At 43.6% G+C, this 19,049-nt stretch overlaps 1 protein-coding gene across 1 annotated transcript; it reads left to right on the plus strand.

The window, feature by feature from the left end:
* The first annotated feature begins 6,227 nt into the window (after positions 1-6,227).
* LOC128946130 (trefoil factor 1-like) lies at positions 6,228-9,679 on the plus strand. The gene is made up of 4 exons (XM_054290048.1): positions 6,228-6,309; positions 7,204-7,350; positions 8,670-8,819; positions 9,672-9,679. The coding sequence occupies exons 1-4, from the start codon at positions 6,228-6,230 to the stop codon at positions 9,677-9,679; spliced, it is 387 nt and encodes a 128-aa protein (XP_054146023.1).
* The last annotated feature ends 9,370 nt before the right edge of the window (positions 9,680-19,049 follow it).

Genomic DNA, 19,049 nt, shown 5'->3' on the forward strand with positions numbered 1-19,049 from the left:
AAAAGCTTGGGGGTGCTCAGGGGGTGAGGCATGGCAACAGCTGAGCTCCAATCCAGTGACAAGAAAGCAGTTTGCACTGATAAATGGCACAGAAGAGCTGCCTGACAGACTTTGGGAGGGGCCAGGGCTGGCTGATGCAGCCCCAGGGGTATAAAAGACTGAGCATCCATCTTGAAGATGAACTGGGGATGTGGTGTGCATGAGGGGCAGTTCCCAGCACTGCAGCTTTTTCCTTATGCAGTCCTTTGTTGTATTTTTGTCAATGTTTAATAAACCTTTTTAAATTTTCAAAGTGAGCAGTTGTCTCACACACATCCAACCCTGCAGTCGTTCCATTTTGCACAATCCATTGAAGCAGCTGCCCCATATTTTCACTGCCACTGAAATTCTGTGTCACCAACAGATTTTGCCCTCTCATCTCCTCTTTCAGATGGTTTTGAGCCTGTTAGGCTGCAAAGGTCCCAACATAACTCTCTGCAGGAGCCCCTTCATGACCTCTCCCCACAGTGAAATCCATCCTGCCCTCTGCTTGTTTTAATCCAGGAGAAAATTTCCCCATCTGGCCTGGGATGATTCAGTTTCTAAGATCCCTTCTCTCTTCAAAACATTTTTCCATAGCTCATTGCTCTCATGAGCCAGAGGGCTTTTCTCAGCACCTCCTCTAATTACACTTTCTCCTTTTTAACCCAGGGCAGCCAGAATGTCACAGAGGGACCGGGACAGAACCAGAATTGTGTTTTCTCCTTTGTACTCCTTTCCTAATAACTGCTGAAAGCAATTTGCCTTTTTTTTCACTTTGAATATTCAGCTAGCACAGTGATGGGAAGCTGTGTGAGTGACAGCAGCTAATTTGCAGCCCATCTTGGTGATTATTTACTTTGGTTACTCTTCCTCTCTGCACTTTACTTTTTATTTCATTTACCATTTATCAGCCAGTCAATCTTGTAAAATATTTCCACCACTGTTCAGCTAGCTGCACTTTTAAAAAAATATGAAAAATAATTCTGAATCATAAGCATATTCATTGCTTCATTATTCACCAAGCTTTCCTGATCATTTATGAGTATGTTGAGCAAAAATCTTCTCCTCTCCTCTCTGATTGCTGGCCTTTGTCTCCTCTCTGAAGCTGTTTACCTCTTTCTGAATTTATTTCTCTGCAGTATTTTTTTCTATTTTCTTTATTTTACTTTAAAAAAAAAAATAAGGTCTTTTTTCCTCTAGTATCTTCCTTTACTCTCTCATTTAATTATTCTGGGTCTATATGTGTGCCTGAGGACATCCTTCTCATGTTTTTTGTTCAATGGCAAATATTTACTGAATTTTTCAGAGTGTGTCCTTCAATAGCACCCTCCTGTTTGCCAACATCTCACACATTTTACTCTTCCTTTAAGCCCAATTTAATAAATCTTCTTGATTTATTTTTCCCTTTTTAGCAGGTCAGGATTTGGGCTCCCTCATTGCCTGTGGGATGGTAAACTGGAATGCATCAGGACCATTATCATAACAAGACCTTTCAGTGGCCACATTTTGAATCAGATCTGCATTTTTTAGGAGTTTCTTCCCTTCTTTGTGTCACTGCAGATCTGATTGGGGGTCTAGAAAATAAACAAAATACATATTTCTCTGCTCTGCTGGCTCCAGCCAGTGTGTCCTCTTCTCCACAGGCTGGTCCCCACCTCATTTCAGGAATGATAAGGATTTTCTGGGGTTATTCTGGTGCTCACAGAAAATGATGGCAATGCTGAGATCATGGCCTGCTTGGAGATCCCAGAGGCATTAGGGAAAATCACTGGCTCAGATCAGTATTTCTGAGCTGCCTCTGGGCTTTGCAGTCCCAATCAGACCTTTTTGTTGTGTGTTGGATGCTGAAATTCAGGCTTTTAGATCTGACTCAGCTCTGAGTTACACATTCAATTCACTTCAGTAATTAAATCTTTCTTTTCACCTTGGGCAAGGATGTTTGCCACAGAAATGTGACAAAAGTCCTCTTCCATCACTGGTTGTGGTTTGCAGGAATGACAATTTTTTCAATGACATATTCATTGAAGAAAATTCCCCTGAAGGAGTTTGAACTCACAAAGTTCAAGCTGATTTTGATAACTGCATGAATACATCTGTGGTAGGGATCTTTATCAAAGCCAGGGATCTCAGGGGTCATTTTGAATTGTTTATTTTCAAAATGAAGATGTAGGGTTTTCTCTGTTTGTTTTCTGACCCCTTAGTGTTATCTGATATAGATATTGTCCTGGTTTGAGGAATTTCATGTGCCAACTCAATATTTTCTGTGCCTCACACAGCTGGAAGGAGCAAATTGCAGACACCCCTCTACTTTGCCACTGATTTTTTTCTCTGTTTTGATTATTTATTTTAGAGAACACTTAAATCTTGGGATTTACTTCATGGGCTCACAAGCAGTGATGTTGGCCCAGTGACAGATTTCTTCATGTCAGCATCCAAACTAAGAGTTACCACAAAAGGAAATTCCCTTCAGGGCAAAACACTCCCTTCAGGGTGAAAATCAAAGTTGCATTGTTTGCTTGTTATTTTAAGGGAAAGAGATAGGAAAAAAACCCCACCCTTATCCTTCAAAAATTCTGGATTAGGAGATTAAAGAGTTGCAGGGTGCCTCTAATCCACAGCTGTGGTTTCTCCTTGCTGGGAAGGAAATGAAAGCACCACAGTACAGCTGAAAGGGACAAGGGGAAGATGAGGAGGGAGGATCATCGTCCTCCTCTGGATTTGTTGGGTTGGTGTTTGGAGGGTTTGGTGTTGCTGGAATGGCTTTTGAGGTATTGAAGTGTCTTTTTTCTCAGCTCTGTGACTGAAGAAGAAGTCAAGATTTTTCAGCTTTGGGTTTTAAGGTTGCTTATTTTTCTTATCCAATACATTTTTTTTTTACTTGCTGAGGTCTGTCCAGCAGGTTGGGTTGAGGCACACTGACTGCCCTTGGGGTGGTGTTAGCTTTTTATACTAGAAACTACATGTACTTTATTTACAATAATTTTCCAATACTTATTACTTATGTTAGGCAGTTTGTCTCTACTTTAAACTAATCTAAAGGTGTCGCCATCACAGCAGAAGATGGAGAAGAAGAAGAAGAAGGAGGAGGAGAAGAAGAAGAAGGAGGAGGAGAAGAAGAAGAAGAAGAAGAAGAAGAAGAAGAAGGAGAAGGAGAAGGAGAAGGAGAAGAAGAAAAGAAGAAGAAGAAGAAGAAGAAGAAGAAGAAGAAGAAGAAGAAGAAGAAGAAGAAGAAGAAGAAGAAGAAGAAGGAGGAGGAGGAGGAGGAGGAGAAGGAGAAGAAGAAGGAGAAGAAGAAGAAGGAGAAGAAGAAGAAGAAAAGAAGAAGAAGAAGAAGAAGAAGAAGAAGGAGGAGGAGGAGGAGGAGAAGAAGGAGAAGAAGAAGAAGGAGAAGAAGAAGAAGAAAAGAAGAAGAAGAAGAAGAAGAAGAAGAAGAAGAAGAAGAAGAAGAAGAAGAAGAAGAAGAAGAAGAAAGACAGGGCACAGATTCTTTTATTTTGCTTCTTGAACTTCCATTCAAAAACTCCAAAATTCTACATATTTACGTTGTGATAAATTCACTAACATTCTATTCAAACTTTTGTGGTTTCTAACTCTTCACACAAACCTGGTAATTGTTTCCATGGGCTAAAATTAAAGGCACAGGTGTCTTTGTGCTAAGGTCTTTGAGCTTCCTGCTAGGGATTTGAGTCTTCTAGGGCAGCCAGAGGAATGTTTTGGGTTTTGACAGGAGGACATGGAGCCTGGAGAGGAGGAAGGAGCCTGGAGAGGAGGAAGGAGCCCTCCAAACCCCTCCTGGCACCTGCAGAGCCCGAGCTCCATCACAGAGTTACCGAAAGCTTTAGGCAGGTGCCGGCCTCTCAGAAGGAAACACATTTACAGGGAAACCCCAGATAATTTTCAAGGCTTTGCTATATAAACATATTAAAGATCTTTAAGTAATCCCCTGGCAGGGAGCAGGCAGCCCATTCCCCGAGCTGTGTTTGCTCTGAGATGCCAATCGAACGCTCTTTCCGCAGCGGGAGCTCGGGGCCAGATTTGCCTTTGTGCCCGCAGTTGGGATCGGGCCCAAGGGGTGACAGCCAGCAGATAAGGCCTTAATTAATGTCCAGAAAGGAGCAGGAGCAACAAACTTATCTGCAGTTTCAGCTGACTCACACGATGGGCTGATAATCTACTGAGAATGCCATGGTCCTCCTCAGGAATCGGGATCGCTGCTTTCCTCCTGCAGCCACTCTCACTGCCCATCTCCAGGCTCTGGGAAAGCTCCCCGTGATTTCTCTGCACAAGACGTCATGGTGGACCTCTGCACATCACGGGAAAACTGGATTTTAAAGTTTTCAGTGCATTTTCTCTGAGTGATGGAGGTGAAAATGCGATCCGAGCTGCTGAGTGATGGAGCTACAGCAGCTCCAGCTGCCTCTTCTGCCCCTTCTGCTCCATCTCCCTCTTCTGCCCTTTCTGCTCCATCTCCTTCTTCTGCCTCTTCTGCTCCGTCTCCCTCTTCTGCCTCTTCTGCTCCATTTCTCTCTTCTGCCTGCAGCCTGGGCTCTTGTGACATGGAGAATACACAAAATATCTCATTTACAATTACTAGAAAATATCTAACTTATCAGTTGTGGCTGTCAATGAGAAATGCCTTCCACGTCTTAAATAGGTATGGATATAAATAGAGTTCATAACATATTGAATAAGTTCACTTTTAGGAAAAAGAACACTATTATTTTTTTCCCCTTGTAGGACAAAATGCCTCCCACTTTGTTGGAAATACTTTTCAACAAATAAACTCCCTCCAAAACACAACCATAAGAAGCTGAAAGTTCTCACTTTGAGCTTTGTAATGGAAAGATGCACAAAACTAATTCTTATATAATATTCAAAAGCAAGAAGACACAATTCTGTCAAAGATGCAAAAAGTGCATTGAATCTCTTTAGTTTGGTGATGAGCAGGAAGGATCACCTGGTGGTTTTCCCATAGGAAAAGTGATGCTGCAGAGCACCTGCAGGTCCCTCCTGTGGGGAGATGGTTCCACCATCCCACTGCTTCTCCTCCCTCCCTGGCCCTGCTCTGATTGCTTTTAAGAGCTGACAAGCAGCTAGAAGTTAAGAAATATTACAGTAAATGGTAGGAAACTGTCCAAAAGGAAGATAAAAGCCTCCAGCAGTCCAAGTCCCAAGGCCTGCTGTGCCAAAACAACCCAAAGGCTGCCTGGGAGGCCACCTTTGAAACCAGGAGGAAAGCAATCAGGAAATCATTAGGTCAAACACAGTGTTTGGCTTTGGCAAAACCCATGCAGGTGGTGTTGGATGGGTTGGGAAGTGCTGCTCTGCTCTGGGGATCAGGCTGAGGGGTGGGACACCCCTGTGGTGGCGCCTCTGGAACAGGACCTGGCACAGGGCAAAGCAACTCCAAAATAAAGCTGGGACTCTCAGGACTGATGCCTGGGTGGGCACAGCACCTGTGGGATAGGCTGAGATCATGCAGAAACTCTCATTTCTTCTCTTGTGTCTCTTGCTGCTGGACTCTTGGGCTTTTGGGGTTTGTTTCTTTCCCTGCTCTTACCTTCTTTTCCTAAATGCCCTTGTGTGGAAACCAACAGTTGCCTTATGTGCTCAGTATTTCTCAGCCACACCTTCCATTTTCTGTGTTTATGTATTTTTTTCAGGTGCACAGTGCTCTCCTGAAGCTTGGAGGTATAACAGCTCCAGCCCTCCTCCCTCACCTGATTCAGAGTAAGCATAACCAAAACCTTAAGGGCAGGGGAAAATTGAGGCAGAAATAGATACACTGAGTAGAAAATACATGTAGTGACTGGAAAATAAAACTTCCTAGAGGCTTAAAATACTCTAAAGGCAATGAAATCAGAGCACAATGAAGTCTGGCACTCAGAGCCAGAGTTTCTGGCAGCCAGAGGCACCCAGCAGCATCCATTTGATTGTGGGATCACGTAACAGATCTGGATCTATAGGCATGTAACAGATATGTGATCAATAGCTCATGGGAGCCCAGAAATTTATCTCTGGGATATCACAATAGGCATGGCAACACTTCCTAAGCAAACAGAAGAAAACCCAACCTTGTGGGTTGAAGCTTCAGAGGGAACAATGTTATCAGAGCCCGCTGGGCAAACACGGGGAGCGCATAAAACCCGCAGCTCCCGGGGAAGGCAGCACCTCTCCTCCTCTCCACCTCTCCTCCTGCCACAGCCATGGATCTCAAGGTGGTCTGTGCCCTCTCCATCACCCTCCTCATAGCCCTCAGCGCCCTGGCAGAGGGGAGTGCACCTCCAAGTAAGTACCTGCATGAGCTGCTGCCCTCCAGGTACGTGTGGGACCCTCATCCCACCGAGGGCAGCCAGAGCCTGCCAGCTGGGGCAGCCCAGACAGAAAATGGCTTTTTGTGCTGCTGTTTATCCCCAAAGTGGAGCTTGCTTTTTAATTTTTATCAGAGAGATCGATAGCAAAGAAAGACTGCAGGCGGACTCTTGTGTTGTTGGAATAACCAGGAGCCCACTGCAAAGGCAGAGGGGGTCACTAGAACAGGACCAGGAGCCAGCTTTGCATAAATTTTCTTCTGACATTTGGTTTGTGCTGCTTTGCCACATGAATACAGTTTTGAAGGAGTCTATCTGCCTCCTCATTAAAGGCAAGTCATGTAGACAGCTCCAGAAGTGGAAAGCAAGTCACTCAATGACAGCTGGAGGACAGCTCCAGAATTTCTGGGTTGTGGCTGACTGTGCAAATGACTTAAAATGTTAAAAGCGTTGCTGCAGCTATTTGCACATCATCCTATATTTTATAATATTGCAAAGATTTTGTATCTTTACACCTGTTTGAATATCCACTGGACTTCTAAGTCTTTCTCTCTTCACATGAGATGGGCAAAGCAGCAAAGATTTAATAGCCTAATATTTGAAGGTTTTGGGATTTCCCATTTGGTGTGGTTGATTCAAAGCCTACAAACCACACTTGCTTGGCTGCAAGTGAGATAACAGACTCTCAAAATGTGATGTACACCCCTGGCCAAAATTGGTAGTGGTGTAAAAGCCATTTTTTAACCATTTAGGCTGTGGTCTTAGCAGGGGACTGAAAAGATGGAAAGCATCTAGGGAAAGAGCATTGTGAGCATTTGATAAACACCCCTGCAAACTGACACCTGTAACTTGCTCCTTCTGTCCTGAACAGCAAAATGCCAGTGTAAAGTGGTTCCCAGGGAGAGGACAAACTGTGGCTACCCAGGGATCTCAGCAGCAGAGTGCAAGAAAATTGGGTGCTGCTTCAACGCCTCAGTCCCCAGCGTGCCCTGGTGCTACAACCCCAAACAAAAGAAAGGTAATGTCTCTTCCAGAAACACTGATTTACCTCGTGTTTGATTGTCCAGAGATGTGTACAACCAGGGAGCAGTTCTGCATTTCTCCTTAGGCAAGAAAACTGGGCACAAACCTCTGTTAGGGGACCAGTGGCAGCAAAATGCAAAATCAAGCCTTGCTTACCTGTTAGACTCCTGCCTCATCCTCTTCACACAGTTTATTTCCTCTTCCTTCAGGTTTCCAGTTATCAAACAGCCTGTGCTGTTTAATTAGAGGCATTTCAGTGTCATTTGTGGTCTTGTCCATGGGTAGAGCAAGGGATTCTCAGCACTTATTTAAGTGGGTTTGCTGTGTGGTTACACCTGTCAGCATCCTGCTTCTATTTTTTATCATTATTTTCTCAGAGAGGATAACAGCTGCTCTCTCCTAGTCTTTCTAGGATTAGCTGGATGTTTTACATAACTGTGTTAAGTAATGGAGTGTAATTAGCTGTTTTAATTAACTCAGTGTAAGCTACATTTGCTGGGCTGACAGCACAGCTCCTTCTTAGGAGAACTTCAGGTGGCATGAAAGGAAAAGAGGGTGCAAAGGCAATGTTACCCAACAGAAGAACCTGATATAAAATGCAATTAGTCAACAGGGATCAGAATTACTGTAGGAAAAAATGGTTTTGCTTTTGAGCACTGCTTGCAATTCTTGTAAACCTTAAAAAACAAGCAGAAACAACTTAGGATGGCATTCTCATAGAATTGCTTTTCTGACCAGAACTGCTCCATGAGAGGAAAACTGAATTATTCAAGCTGGGTGGTATAATCCAATTATTTGGGATTTTAGCTTTACGTGCCTGGGAGAGCTGTGATTTCCTCCTAAAACACTTATTTCCTTTCTGTAACCTAAGCTGGCACGCAGAGAGGGCTGGGTGGTCCTTTCCCTGTGTTAGCCTGGGGTTACCATGGGCTCAGCTCATGGCCATACCTGCTCTGAGGCCAGTGTGTGTCTGTTACCCCTGCAGGACACACAGGACTTTCCACCCCATTGCTGCATTTAGGATGGGCTGCTGCCAGACACCTCCAGGGATTATTTTTGCCTCCTCTTTTCCCTGGGGCACAGCAGCAACTCATCACCCTTTGGAATTTAATTTGCCTAGGAGGCTGGGTGAGGATTTGGGTGAATTTGGTGGTTGAAATTGTTTCAGAGAAGGTTATCCCATCTGCCCAGTGCCCTCACTTTTGTGTCCTGCCTTTTATTCTGAATTATGTCACCAAGCAGACAGAGCACAGATTAACACATTGTCCTTCCTTTCTTGTGGGTTTTTTTTTTTCATTTTTTTGCTTTTCACAGTGAAAAAAGTGTGTCCCAACGACCCCTACACCAGGATAAACTGTGGCTACCCTGGCATCAAGGCCAGGGAGTGCACAAGGAAGGGCTGCTGCTTCAGGGCACACCCCGCTGGTGTCCCCTGGTGCTTCTACCACCGCGTCGTGGAGGAAGGTAATGTCCCAATGGGGATGTCCCCTGTGTCCCTCTGTGTTGTGGTGTGCTGTGGATTCATATTCCAATATCTCTGGGTGCTCCTGGCACTGGCCCTGCCCTGCCCAGGCTGGGCGTGCTGTGCCAGACAGAGAATCCTAAAGATGTGAGCACAAAAAGGTGGCTAAACCCAAAAACAAACATCTTATATAGAGAGTGGCAGCGTCCCTGCTCTGCCCAGGCCTGCTGTGCTGTGCCAGACAGAGAATCCTAAAGGTGTGAACAGAAAAAGGTGGTTAAACCCAAAAAAAGCATCTTATACAGAGAGTGGCAGTGTCCCTGCTCTGCCCAGGCTGGGTGTGCTGTGCCAGCAAGAGAATCCTAAGTGTGTGAACACAAAAAGGTGGCTAAACCCTAAAAAATCAGCTTTTTGTACACAGAGCGGGGTGCTGCAGATGCATCTGAGCCAGAGGTTTGTGGGCAATGTGAGTTTAAGACCCAGAATAGAGGTGCAGCCACCCAGCTCACATCCACCTTACCATGAGAGATAAAAGGCTTTGCTTTAGAAATCTGGAGTGAAACTTGCAGAAATTTCTGATCCCCAGCTACTTTGTTTTAGTTAGGATTAGTTATCATATTTAATAACCAATAGCCTCAGCCACACTGTGTTCTGTACTACACACAACTCACCATAATTTGGTTTTACTGATCTGGATCATAATTGGCAAACACATCTATGTGTGGAGGTCAGTTGAGATGGCTAAAAAATTCCCTTTTGGGTGTCCTACATTGAGGCAAAACTCTTCCTAGCATCTTGTGTGATTTACAGAGAAAACATGCCCCTTAATCTGCTTCTCCTCCTTTCCTCCCCAGCTTGTTAAAGGAGAAACTTCCATAGAGAACTTTGCAACTTTGGATCTACTCCAACGGAATGACAGACGGAGGTCCCAGCTCAGACTTTGTATTTTGCAACAGCCATGATTTCCAGGCTGGTTTTTTATCTGGGATTGACTCCTTTCTGATGAAAAGTTACTGGTAGCTTTTATTCTCTCTGTAGGCTAGCACTGCACAGGTTTTCACTGTAATAAAACAAGTACAAAACAACTTGTGAGGGTTTTTTTTTTTGCTGTCTCTATTTAAAAGCTGTGTATTTCTCCGTTTCCCAGAAAATTTGGCATGTCAGCAACCTGCTGATGAGGGAGCAGGCACCAGTGCTTCCAAAAGGAACACAGCACTCAGCTTTTTGTGTTAGTTACTCTTCACACTTGCAAGTGACTGCTTGAATTTGTCAGCTGCCATCACACGGCCACCCATCCTTCTGAATGCTGGAAATATTCAGTTTGTCTTTATATAGATTTAGCTGTGGATTTGGGGATTTTATTTTCCCTTTAGACATAGGGAAGGGTGCCTTTGGTAGCTGGTCTGGCTCAAACACCTCCTGCTCTCTCATCTCCCTGTCCCTGGTGCTCACCACAAGCAGGTGCCACAGGTCACACTCAGGAAATGTCTCTGCAGCAATAAAAGCAGCACAGAGGATGCATTTAAAAATAAAAATAATAAATAAATAAATAAATATATAAATAAAATAAAATTAAATTAAATTAAATTAAATTAAATAATTTAAAAACTAAAAAACAAAAAATAAAAATTTAAAAAATTTTAAAAACCAAAAATACAATAAAATAAAATATAAAATAAAATAAATAAAATTAAAATTTAAAAAATTAAAAATAAAGAATAAAAATTTTAAAAAAACCAAAAAATAAAATAAAATAAAAAATACAAAAATAAAAAATAATAAAATAAAAAAATAAAAATAAAAATAAAAAAATTAAAAAACCTAAAATAAAATAAAATAAAACAATAAAAAGCACCCAGCCCTGGCCTAAACCTGAAGTGGAGCTTCTATGTTCCACCAGACACAGGAGAAGCTCCTGGTGTTGTGTGGCTGCTTTCTCCTGGGAGTGTTTAATGCTCAGCACAGCAGCTCGAGTGCTTCCCTGCTTCAGGTGAGTGAGAGCTCAATAAGGAGCCTCTGAGAGCTGTGCTGGGAGCAAAGTGGGGACCCTGAGAGTGCTGCAGCAGCAAGCTGTGCCCAGGGCTCAGCAGGGGAGAGCAGCTGTACAGGGCTGTGCTGCAAGGAGGGAGAAAACGATGGAGACTGAATGACAGAGTCATAGAATGGTTTATTTGGAGGGACCTTGAAAGGTGCTCTAATCCAACCCCCTTGCAGGGAGCAAGGACATCTTCAACTGGGTCACATTGCTCCTAGCCCCATCCAATCTGTCCTTGAACTTCTCCAGGGATTTTTCACTTCTCTGAGCAGCCTGTTGCAGCCTTTCACCACCCCTATTGTACAAATCTTCCTCTTTTCCCTGCCTCTTTGGAGGTTTGATTTACCCCTGCACACTTTAGTGGTGGGTAAGTTTATCCAGGCAGGTAAAAAATTAGTCATTCATAAACCATGCCTAACAGACTCAATAACATGATTTGGACATGGTCCATATTCATGCTGCCCATATTACCCAATAATACCCATTGCAGTATGAGCCATGAGCTGAGCAGTGTGCTGAAGGTCTTTGGAGGTGTTTCAAAGAATCACAGAAAATGCTGAGCTGGGAGGGACCCACAGAAATCAAGTCCAGCTCCTGGCCCTGTACAGCCCCCTGAACACAGCCTGAGAGTGTTCAAACACTCCCTGAGCTCTGCCAGGCTGGGGCTGTGACCAGAACCTGGGGAGCCTACTCAGTGCCCAGCCACCCTCTGGGGGAGGAACCTTTTCCTATACCCACCCTAAACCTGCCCTGACACAGCTTCAGGCCATTTCCCCAAGTCCTGTCATTGTCACCCCAGAGCAGAGATCAGTGCCTGCCCCTCCTGTGCCCCTCACAAGAAGCTGTGACTGCACTGAGGTCTCCCCTCAGCCTCCCCTTCTTCAGGCTGAGCAGACCAAGTGCCCCCAGCATCATCCCTGGGCACGATGTCACCTGAAAAACCATGAACCATGCTCAGGAACCATGAACAGAATTTCCAAATGCTGAGCCAGCGCTGGGGTGGGGTTATAAATCAGACTTAGCTGCTCACAGCACCAATAATCATCACCTAAGGATGTGCCATCATCACTCAGTCCAAAGGGATGATGTCAGTTCTGGGGATTTATATCCAGGAATGTGACAGATGAGTAATGCAATGGTTGACTCTCACAATTAATGGACAAATATCATGTATATAGGTTAAGAAAAGTTTTATAGATTTACAGTTATGTTGTACCCCCTCACGTGGATATCAAGGACAGCTGGGGTTGGGACATCTGGGAGGGCTGGCTTGTCACTATGGACACATCTGATCTCCAGTCAGGATTTGAGGAGGAGATCTCCACCACTGGACAGTGAAGAAGGGGTTGATGGACAGAACTTTGGGAGGGGTTAAAGGGTTAAAAAGGAAAAAACCTCCATTGTGAGGGGGCTGAGCACATGGTGGGTGTTGGAACTCCTCTGGGTGTCCAGAGTTGCCGAGGACCCCACTGAGGGTCTTGGAGACCCTGGCATGCAGCCCAAAGCACCTGGGGATTTGATTTTGACCCCTGGAGCAAGTTGCCAGCTTTGTATGAGGACCTGAAAGTGACACAGGTTTGAATAGTGTAATAACAAAATGATCACAGGGTGAAAATATAGATTTTAGGATTTTTGGTATGGGGGTTATGGGGACAAGATGGAGGAACTTGGGTGTGTCCAGCCTTTCTCCTTCTTCTTCTTGTTCTCCATTTTCTGCAGTGCTGTTGGCACTTTGGGATTGGTTTAGAGTAGAAGTGCACTGTCTAACATATATGATAGGTATTGAGAATTAAGTGTAAATATGCTATACATAGTTTGTAGCATAAAAGGACAACACAGAGTGCCTGTGGCTGCCCTGCCGAGCAGACTTCGGCTGGGCAGAAAGAAAATTTTATAGATAAGAATTAATAAACAACCTCAAGACTGAAAAGTGAAGAGTCCAGACTCGTTCTTCAGTTGCACGGGCCGAAACAGAGACATCCTGCACATCTTGGGGCAGCAATTATCAACAGCAACCCGAGAGGTGGGAAAATCTTTTGCTCCCAGCACCATAACCTTTTTTCTTTATCCAGTCTTCTGTTGTATTTTTGATAAGGTTTAATAAACCTTCCCCAACTATGAAAAGTGAGTAGCTGTTTCTCACAGGAAGAGCTCGAGGTCTCTCTAGGTAGGCTGTTATCAACGCCCACACAAACGAACCTGAAAAAAAACTTGCCTGGAATTCTAAAAAAGGAACATTTTTGGTGAGAAAATAGAGCTGTCAGGATCACAGTGGAAGCTGCAGCCACTGAGGATTTGAAGATGAGAGGCAGAGCCAAGGCAGAGCGAGGTGGGATCCAAAACAGGAGTGCGCACCAAAGAGGAGTGTGCAGCACCTGCAGAGATGTGGGTCCTACAAAAGGGGGGCCTTCCTCTCCTGCGGGGGCTGCCCTCACCTGGGTCAGTGTCCATGGGCCTCATTTACAGCCCCAGAGAGAAAAAGCCTTGAATGAAGAGTCACCCTTTGTACCTGCAGCTCTGCACAGCCACATTGCCATGCAGGGAGCGCTGAAACAGTGTGAAAAATGCTTATTTTATTATGATTGGCTTTTTGCAAATATTCAAATTAATATTTTATGTGTTGTGTTAGAAAGTTATGCTGTATAAATTTTCTTAAATAGTGTGTTAAATATAGTTTTAGGTTATAACATAATGTCAAAATAGAAACTCTGCTATGTAGAATACTTTTTCTAAAGAAAGGACTCACACCAGATAGCAGCCACAGGACACCTGAATCTTTCAGAGAAAAAGAATTTATTGCTCTCTTATCAGAAGAAACTTTTCCTGCCTTGCTCAGCCCTGAAGATACATCAGGATTAGGAGGAAGAAGTTGACACTGGCCAGACAGAATCCTGTGTTTGAATGGAATTTATGCACCATGTATGAGGTGTATGAATATGCAACAGGCTGTTGTTTTTAAGGGTTAATCCTCTGTTAACGTGGGTCCTTTTACGGGCTTATTTTGCCCAGAAAGAGGTACCTGGACTGTCCATAACTCTTTGTTTTTATTGTCTCATATTGTCCTAATCCAAATTGTCCAAATTTTTATTACTCTAATTATATTGCTATTTTTATAACCATTTTATTACTATTAAACTTTTAAAATTTTAAAAACAAGCGATTGGCGTTTTTTCACAACAAGTAAACAGAGTTCTGAATATTTTTCTGAAGGGGCAAAAAGTAGACCAGCATTGTGATTTTCGTCAGCAAAGGTGCTGCAGGAACCCATTTGTGTCAATTTGTGGCGCAGAGGCTTTGAGCTGATGGGGCCATTACGCAGTGAATGACGTTGAAAATCCCAAATACTTCATAGTCCCAAACTGCAGCCATGGCAGCTGAGTGCCATCACAGCTCCAGCTTCTAATAAAGGCTGAACAGAGCATGGTTGATGTGAAAAACACCAATCACTTGTTTTTAAAATTTTAAAAGTTTAATAGTAATAAAATGGTTATAAAAAAATAGTAATACGATTAGAGTATAATAGTAATACGATTAGAGTAATAATAATTTGGACAAATTGAATTAGGACAATATGAGACAACAGAAACAAAGAGTTACAGATGTCTGGGTACCTTTTCTGGGCAGCATAAGCCCGAAAAAGGATCCCCGTTAACAGAGGATTAACCCTTAAAAACAACAGCCTGTTGCATATTCATACACCTCATACATGGTGCATAAATTCCATTCAAATACAGGATTCTGTCTGGTCAGTGTCAGCTTCTTCCTCTGGATCCTGACAGTGCCTTTGAGGCTAGAAGAATTTAGTTTCTTCTGATAAGAAAGCAATAAATTCTCTTTCTCTGAAAGATTCAGGTGTCCTGTGGCTGCTGTCTTGCTGTAAGTTCTTTCTTTAAAAAAAGTGTTCTACATGGCATAGTTTCTATTTTAACATTATGCTATAACCTAAAACTATATTTAACACACTACTTAAGAGAATTAATACAGCATAACTTTCTAACACAACGCATACAATACTCATCCCAATATTTGCAAAAAGCCAGTCACAAAATACATGCATCTTTCACATTTGACATTGCAGATTGATTGCAATCATGCTGCAGTGAGTGAAGATGTTCTGCTGGCTTTTAAAGCAATTGTCACTGAGAGAAAGGTCTGGGAAATCATTCATTTTGGAGTAATCAGGAAAAGCTGTGTTTGGCTGTCAGGGAGAACTAACAGGGAGAAAACTGGGACAGACAAGGAGCTCAGAGCAGGTGGGTGCCAGAAACAAAGCACAAACCTGTAGTCCTGTGAACGTGGGATTTAACCGCAAACACCTCCAAAATAAGGATATTTTTTTAATGTACCACTTCTTTCAGGTGCCATTCCCAAATCACTCCAGGGCATGGATCCTGCTACGGTGTCACACAGCTCCTCTGGCAAAAATGAAAGATTTCAGACAAGGTGCTAAACTGAAGTGAAAAAGAACATGGGAACAGAAATCTTCCTCTGTTGAGAGCAGCTAGGTCACACACGGTGCTGCCTCAGGTCTCTGGGTGAGTTCTGCCTTTGCTAAAGAGTGAAAACTCAACCACAAAGCCATCAGACAGCTTGGAGAACAGAAAATAAAACACAAGAACCAGGCCTGGCTCCCTGTGCTAAACCCATACAGAATGATGATCTCCAGACCCAGATTCACTTTCGAAGGTTGCCCTCATTGCCAGACTGAGCCCAAAAATGAGAATTCACTACTCAGGGGTGATGGCTGCTAAACCTTCCTCAGGAAAAAAGTTCAGGTGAGAGTTTCAGAGGCTCTCAGGTGAGTTTTCCAAGCAGCTCTCTGCCAGAAACAACAGTCCTCTGTGGGCAGAAGAGTCCATTATTACTCTGCAGGCTTTTTCCCCTCATCTGAGCCTTCTTCTGAAGCATTTCAGAGCTGCCAGTGCTGGTGTATGAACATGAGCTGCCCAGCTCCCATCCATGGATGATCTCTGTCCCAGCACATTCACCTGGTACACAATGGGACTAAAAATGTGTCCTCAGTACTAGAAAAACACAGCCAGACAAACAGACTTTGCTGTAAAATATTTGTGCTGCAGCACAGAATGCATTCAAGCTTCAGAAGCAGCTGGCCTGTAAAAGAGGATGCTCCTTTTTTCCAGTGTTTGCCATCCTTGGGTGCTCCTTCCCCTGCCAGTGAATGGTGACATTTTCCCATTTTCCACTTCATAAAACTTCATTTCCACGTACCAGAGGTGGGCAGGGTAAGGAAACAAAAAGTGATTTTCTGCTGGAGAACAGAGTTTCTATTCACCTGTCTGGGATAACTCCTTGTGATCTCCCTTTGCACACCCAGAAATCCCTCTTGGAGAAGCCACCAGACAAAAAGAGGCCCTTGTAGGATCCTTGTAGGGTCCTTGTAGGATCCTTGTAGGGTTCTTGTAGGGTCCTCAGACTTCCTTCAACATGAGCTTTGTCTCAGAGCATAACAGAAGGTTGTTTTGGTAAACAGCAATTTTGAGGGATTCAGCACTAGAACACCACAACTGAAATGAGAATCTGCAAGTCTTGAATTGAAATATTTCACTGCAGCTGAGCCAAATATCTCAATTGCAGGAAGAGGTTTCTGCAGTAGCTGTTGCAGAAATTCTAGAAAATTCCCAGGGGTCTGACTTGGCACCAGTGTGCACTGACACTCCAGTCTGGGGTGTTCCCAGAAAGATTCATGAGAAGTAAATTTGGTAAGTAAAATCCAGCTCACTCCTGCCAGCAAATGAGATTTTCCCTGCTTCTTACCCTTCTTGAGACTTGGCATCATGCCCCATCCAAGGAATGCTGCACCAAGACACAGAACATGAGATTTACTTTCACTTTTGTTTCTTCTTTAAGTGCTTTGGGGTTACTGTCTGATTCTTACACAGGAGAAAGACAAAACAAGCACCTGCAAGACTCTTGATAAAGCCATAAAAATCTGCTTTAATATTTGATTCTACAGATGCCATGGGGATAAGAAAAAAGGTCCAAGGAACAGGTGGAGCTATATTCTGTCTGTCCAGCAGTGCAAAACAGGCAGTGGGACAAGAGAATAACTCTGCTAGAAAGATTTGGGGGAAATAATGCAAACTCTGAGGGGTGTTTGAGCTGTCAGAAGCTGACAGTGGATTGGCTTCATGTCTTGATAATGTTTTCTGTCTGTGGAAGAGAGAGCATTAACTTTTTTCTCAGCCTTCCCATGTGTGTGCAGGCACAGGCTTGGACAGGAATGTCAGGAATCCAGAAAAGCCATCACACAGAGTTAATTTAACAGTGCAAAATAAAACTCACAGGCCTTGAAAAAATCTACAAGGCATGTGACGGTGTCCACAGGGGTCTCAGGATGAGGGAAGAGACGAGGATCTGACTCCATGTTTCAGAAGGCTGATTTATTATTTTATGATATATATTATATTAAAACTATACTAAAATAATAGAAGAAAGGATTTCCTCAGAAGGCTGGCTAAGAATAGAAAAAGAATGAATAACAAAGATTGGTGGCTCAGACAGAGTCGGAGCCAGCTGACTGTAATTGGCCATTAATTAGAAACAACCCCATGAGACCAATCACAGATGCACCTGTTGCATTCCACAGCAGCAGATAATCATTGTTTACATTTTGTTCCTGAGGCCTGTCAGCTTCTCAGGAGGAAAAATCCTAAGGAAATTGATTTTCATAAAAGATGTCTGTGACAAAGGCACAGAAAGAAAAAAAATAAAAAAGGCACAGAACCAAATGAGACTATGAAATTTAAAATGCACTAAACAATAGAAACGGATGCAATTAGTGTCAGTTTGACTAATCCAGCCCTTGACAGCTTTCCTGCCCCTAAATGAAGATGGCAATCCCTTCCTGCAGGTGTTCCATGGGCAGGTGACAGTGCTGTGGCTGACAGCTCCTGCTCCCTGCTCACCTGGGCAGGGCCCTGCTCCCTGCCCTGCTCCATCTCTCACTCCATCCTCCTCCTTGGCTTCCCATGCCCTCCAGCCTGCATCCCAAAGCAGGATTTCAATGGGGAGCTGTTAGAAAATAAAGTTTCCTTTGGTTTCAACCACTCTTTATTTTAATGCATCCATTTGGAGACCACAGTGGATGGGAATTGCATGTGAGGTATATTAATTTTTGCAGTGCTGCTAATGAGAAGTTTATGGTTGAGTTCTTTAATAGCATTAACTGCCATACAAAATGCTTAAAGTAATTTATGTTGCCACTCAGGCTATGAAGGACTCCTGTTCCTCCTCTTCCCTTCCTGATCTGTGGACAAAAATTGGCACTAGGTGGCATCAAATTTTTGGGAACATAATTCCTCCAATTTAATATTATTCCCAGGGCTGTAAAACATAACATAAAGTATGATCTCTGTCATCATGAGAAAACTGTGTTGAAAATGTAATCCTATTGCTTCCTTAGGGCAATCCATGCTTTAAGCATCACTTCATGTTATTTTTGAGTGGGTACTTGTAAATGTTAGGGTAGTTTTCTTTGAGCTGTGGTGAGCAAGGCAGGGAATTTGGCTGCTGGGGTGGTCTGGATGGGTGGCACAAAGACAGTGATGTTGTCTAGGCTTGGCCTCAAATCCAACACACAAAAACCATGAAACTGCCTTAAAATGCATGGAAAACCAGCCAGGCAAAGTGAGAGTTTGCCAAAGAATAGGACACCAACCCTGAACCCTGCTCCTGGCACTGGCATTGCCCTACAGGGTCAGGATTTCTGCCCAAGGGTTCCCTGCCAGTGCAGCAGGAACAGTAATGTCACTTCTTGACCAATGTCACTTCTTGGCCAATGTCACTTCTTGACCAATGTCACTTCTTGGCCAATGCGAATCTTCAGGAGAAACACAAGAAATGCAAATACTGCCTTTCTAAACCTGCTGGAGACTTTCCTGGTGCCAGAAATGCCCTGAGGGCTGCAGAACATCCCAAGGTGCTGGGGCAGGATGAGGGAGAGCAGTGTTTGCTAAAATGGGAATTGGACAGGTGGGACTGGAAGGATAAAACAGAGTTTTTATTCATCTGGGAAGAAGGGAGGAAGAAATCCACCCATTCCAGAGTGCCAAGCAGAAGGCAAACAGGGAATGATCCTTTCCTGCTTCTTGCAATGAAGCAGCACAGGGAACATCTGCCTCTTGCAGGTAGCAAGGGCAAGAAGAACAGATAAGTCCATGGAAGAAAAAGTCATCAA

Source organism: Melozone crissalis, unplaced genomic scaffold (assembly GCF_028551555.1).
Source record: "Melozone crissalis strain CALT ecotype California unplaced genomic scaffold, PUWL_Pcris_2 ptg000075l_1, whole genome shotgun sequence".
NCBI classification, from domain to species: Eukaryota; Metazoa; Chordata; class Aves; order Passeriformes; family Passerellidae; genus Melozone; species Melozone crissalis.

Coding starts and splice junctions, on each gene's coding strand:
- LOC128946130 (XM_054290048.1), top strand. CDS start 6,228: ATGGATCTCAAGGTGGTCTGTGCCCTCTCCATCACCCTCCTCATAGCC. Junction 6,310..7,203: donor AGAGGGGAGTGCACCTCCAA/GTAAGTACCTGC, acceptor TGTCCTGAACAG/CAAAATGCCAGTGTAAAGTG. Junction 7,351..8,669: donor CAACCCCAAACAAAAGAAAG/GTAATGTCTCTT, acceptor TGCTTTTCACAG/TGAAAAAAGTGTGTCCCAAC.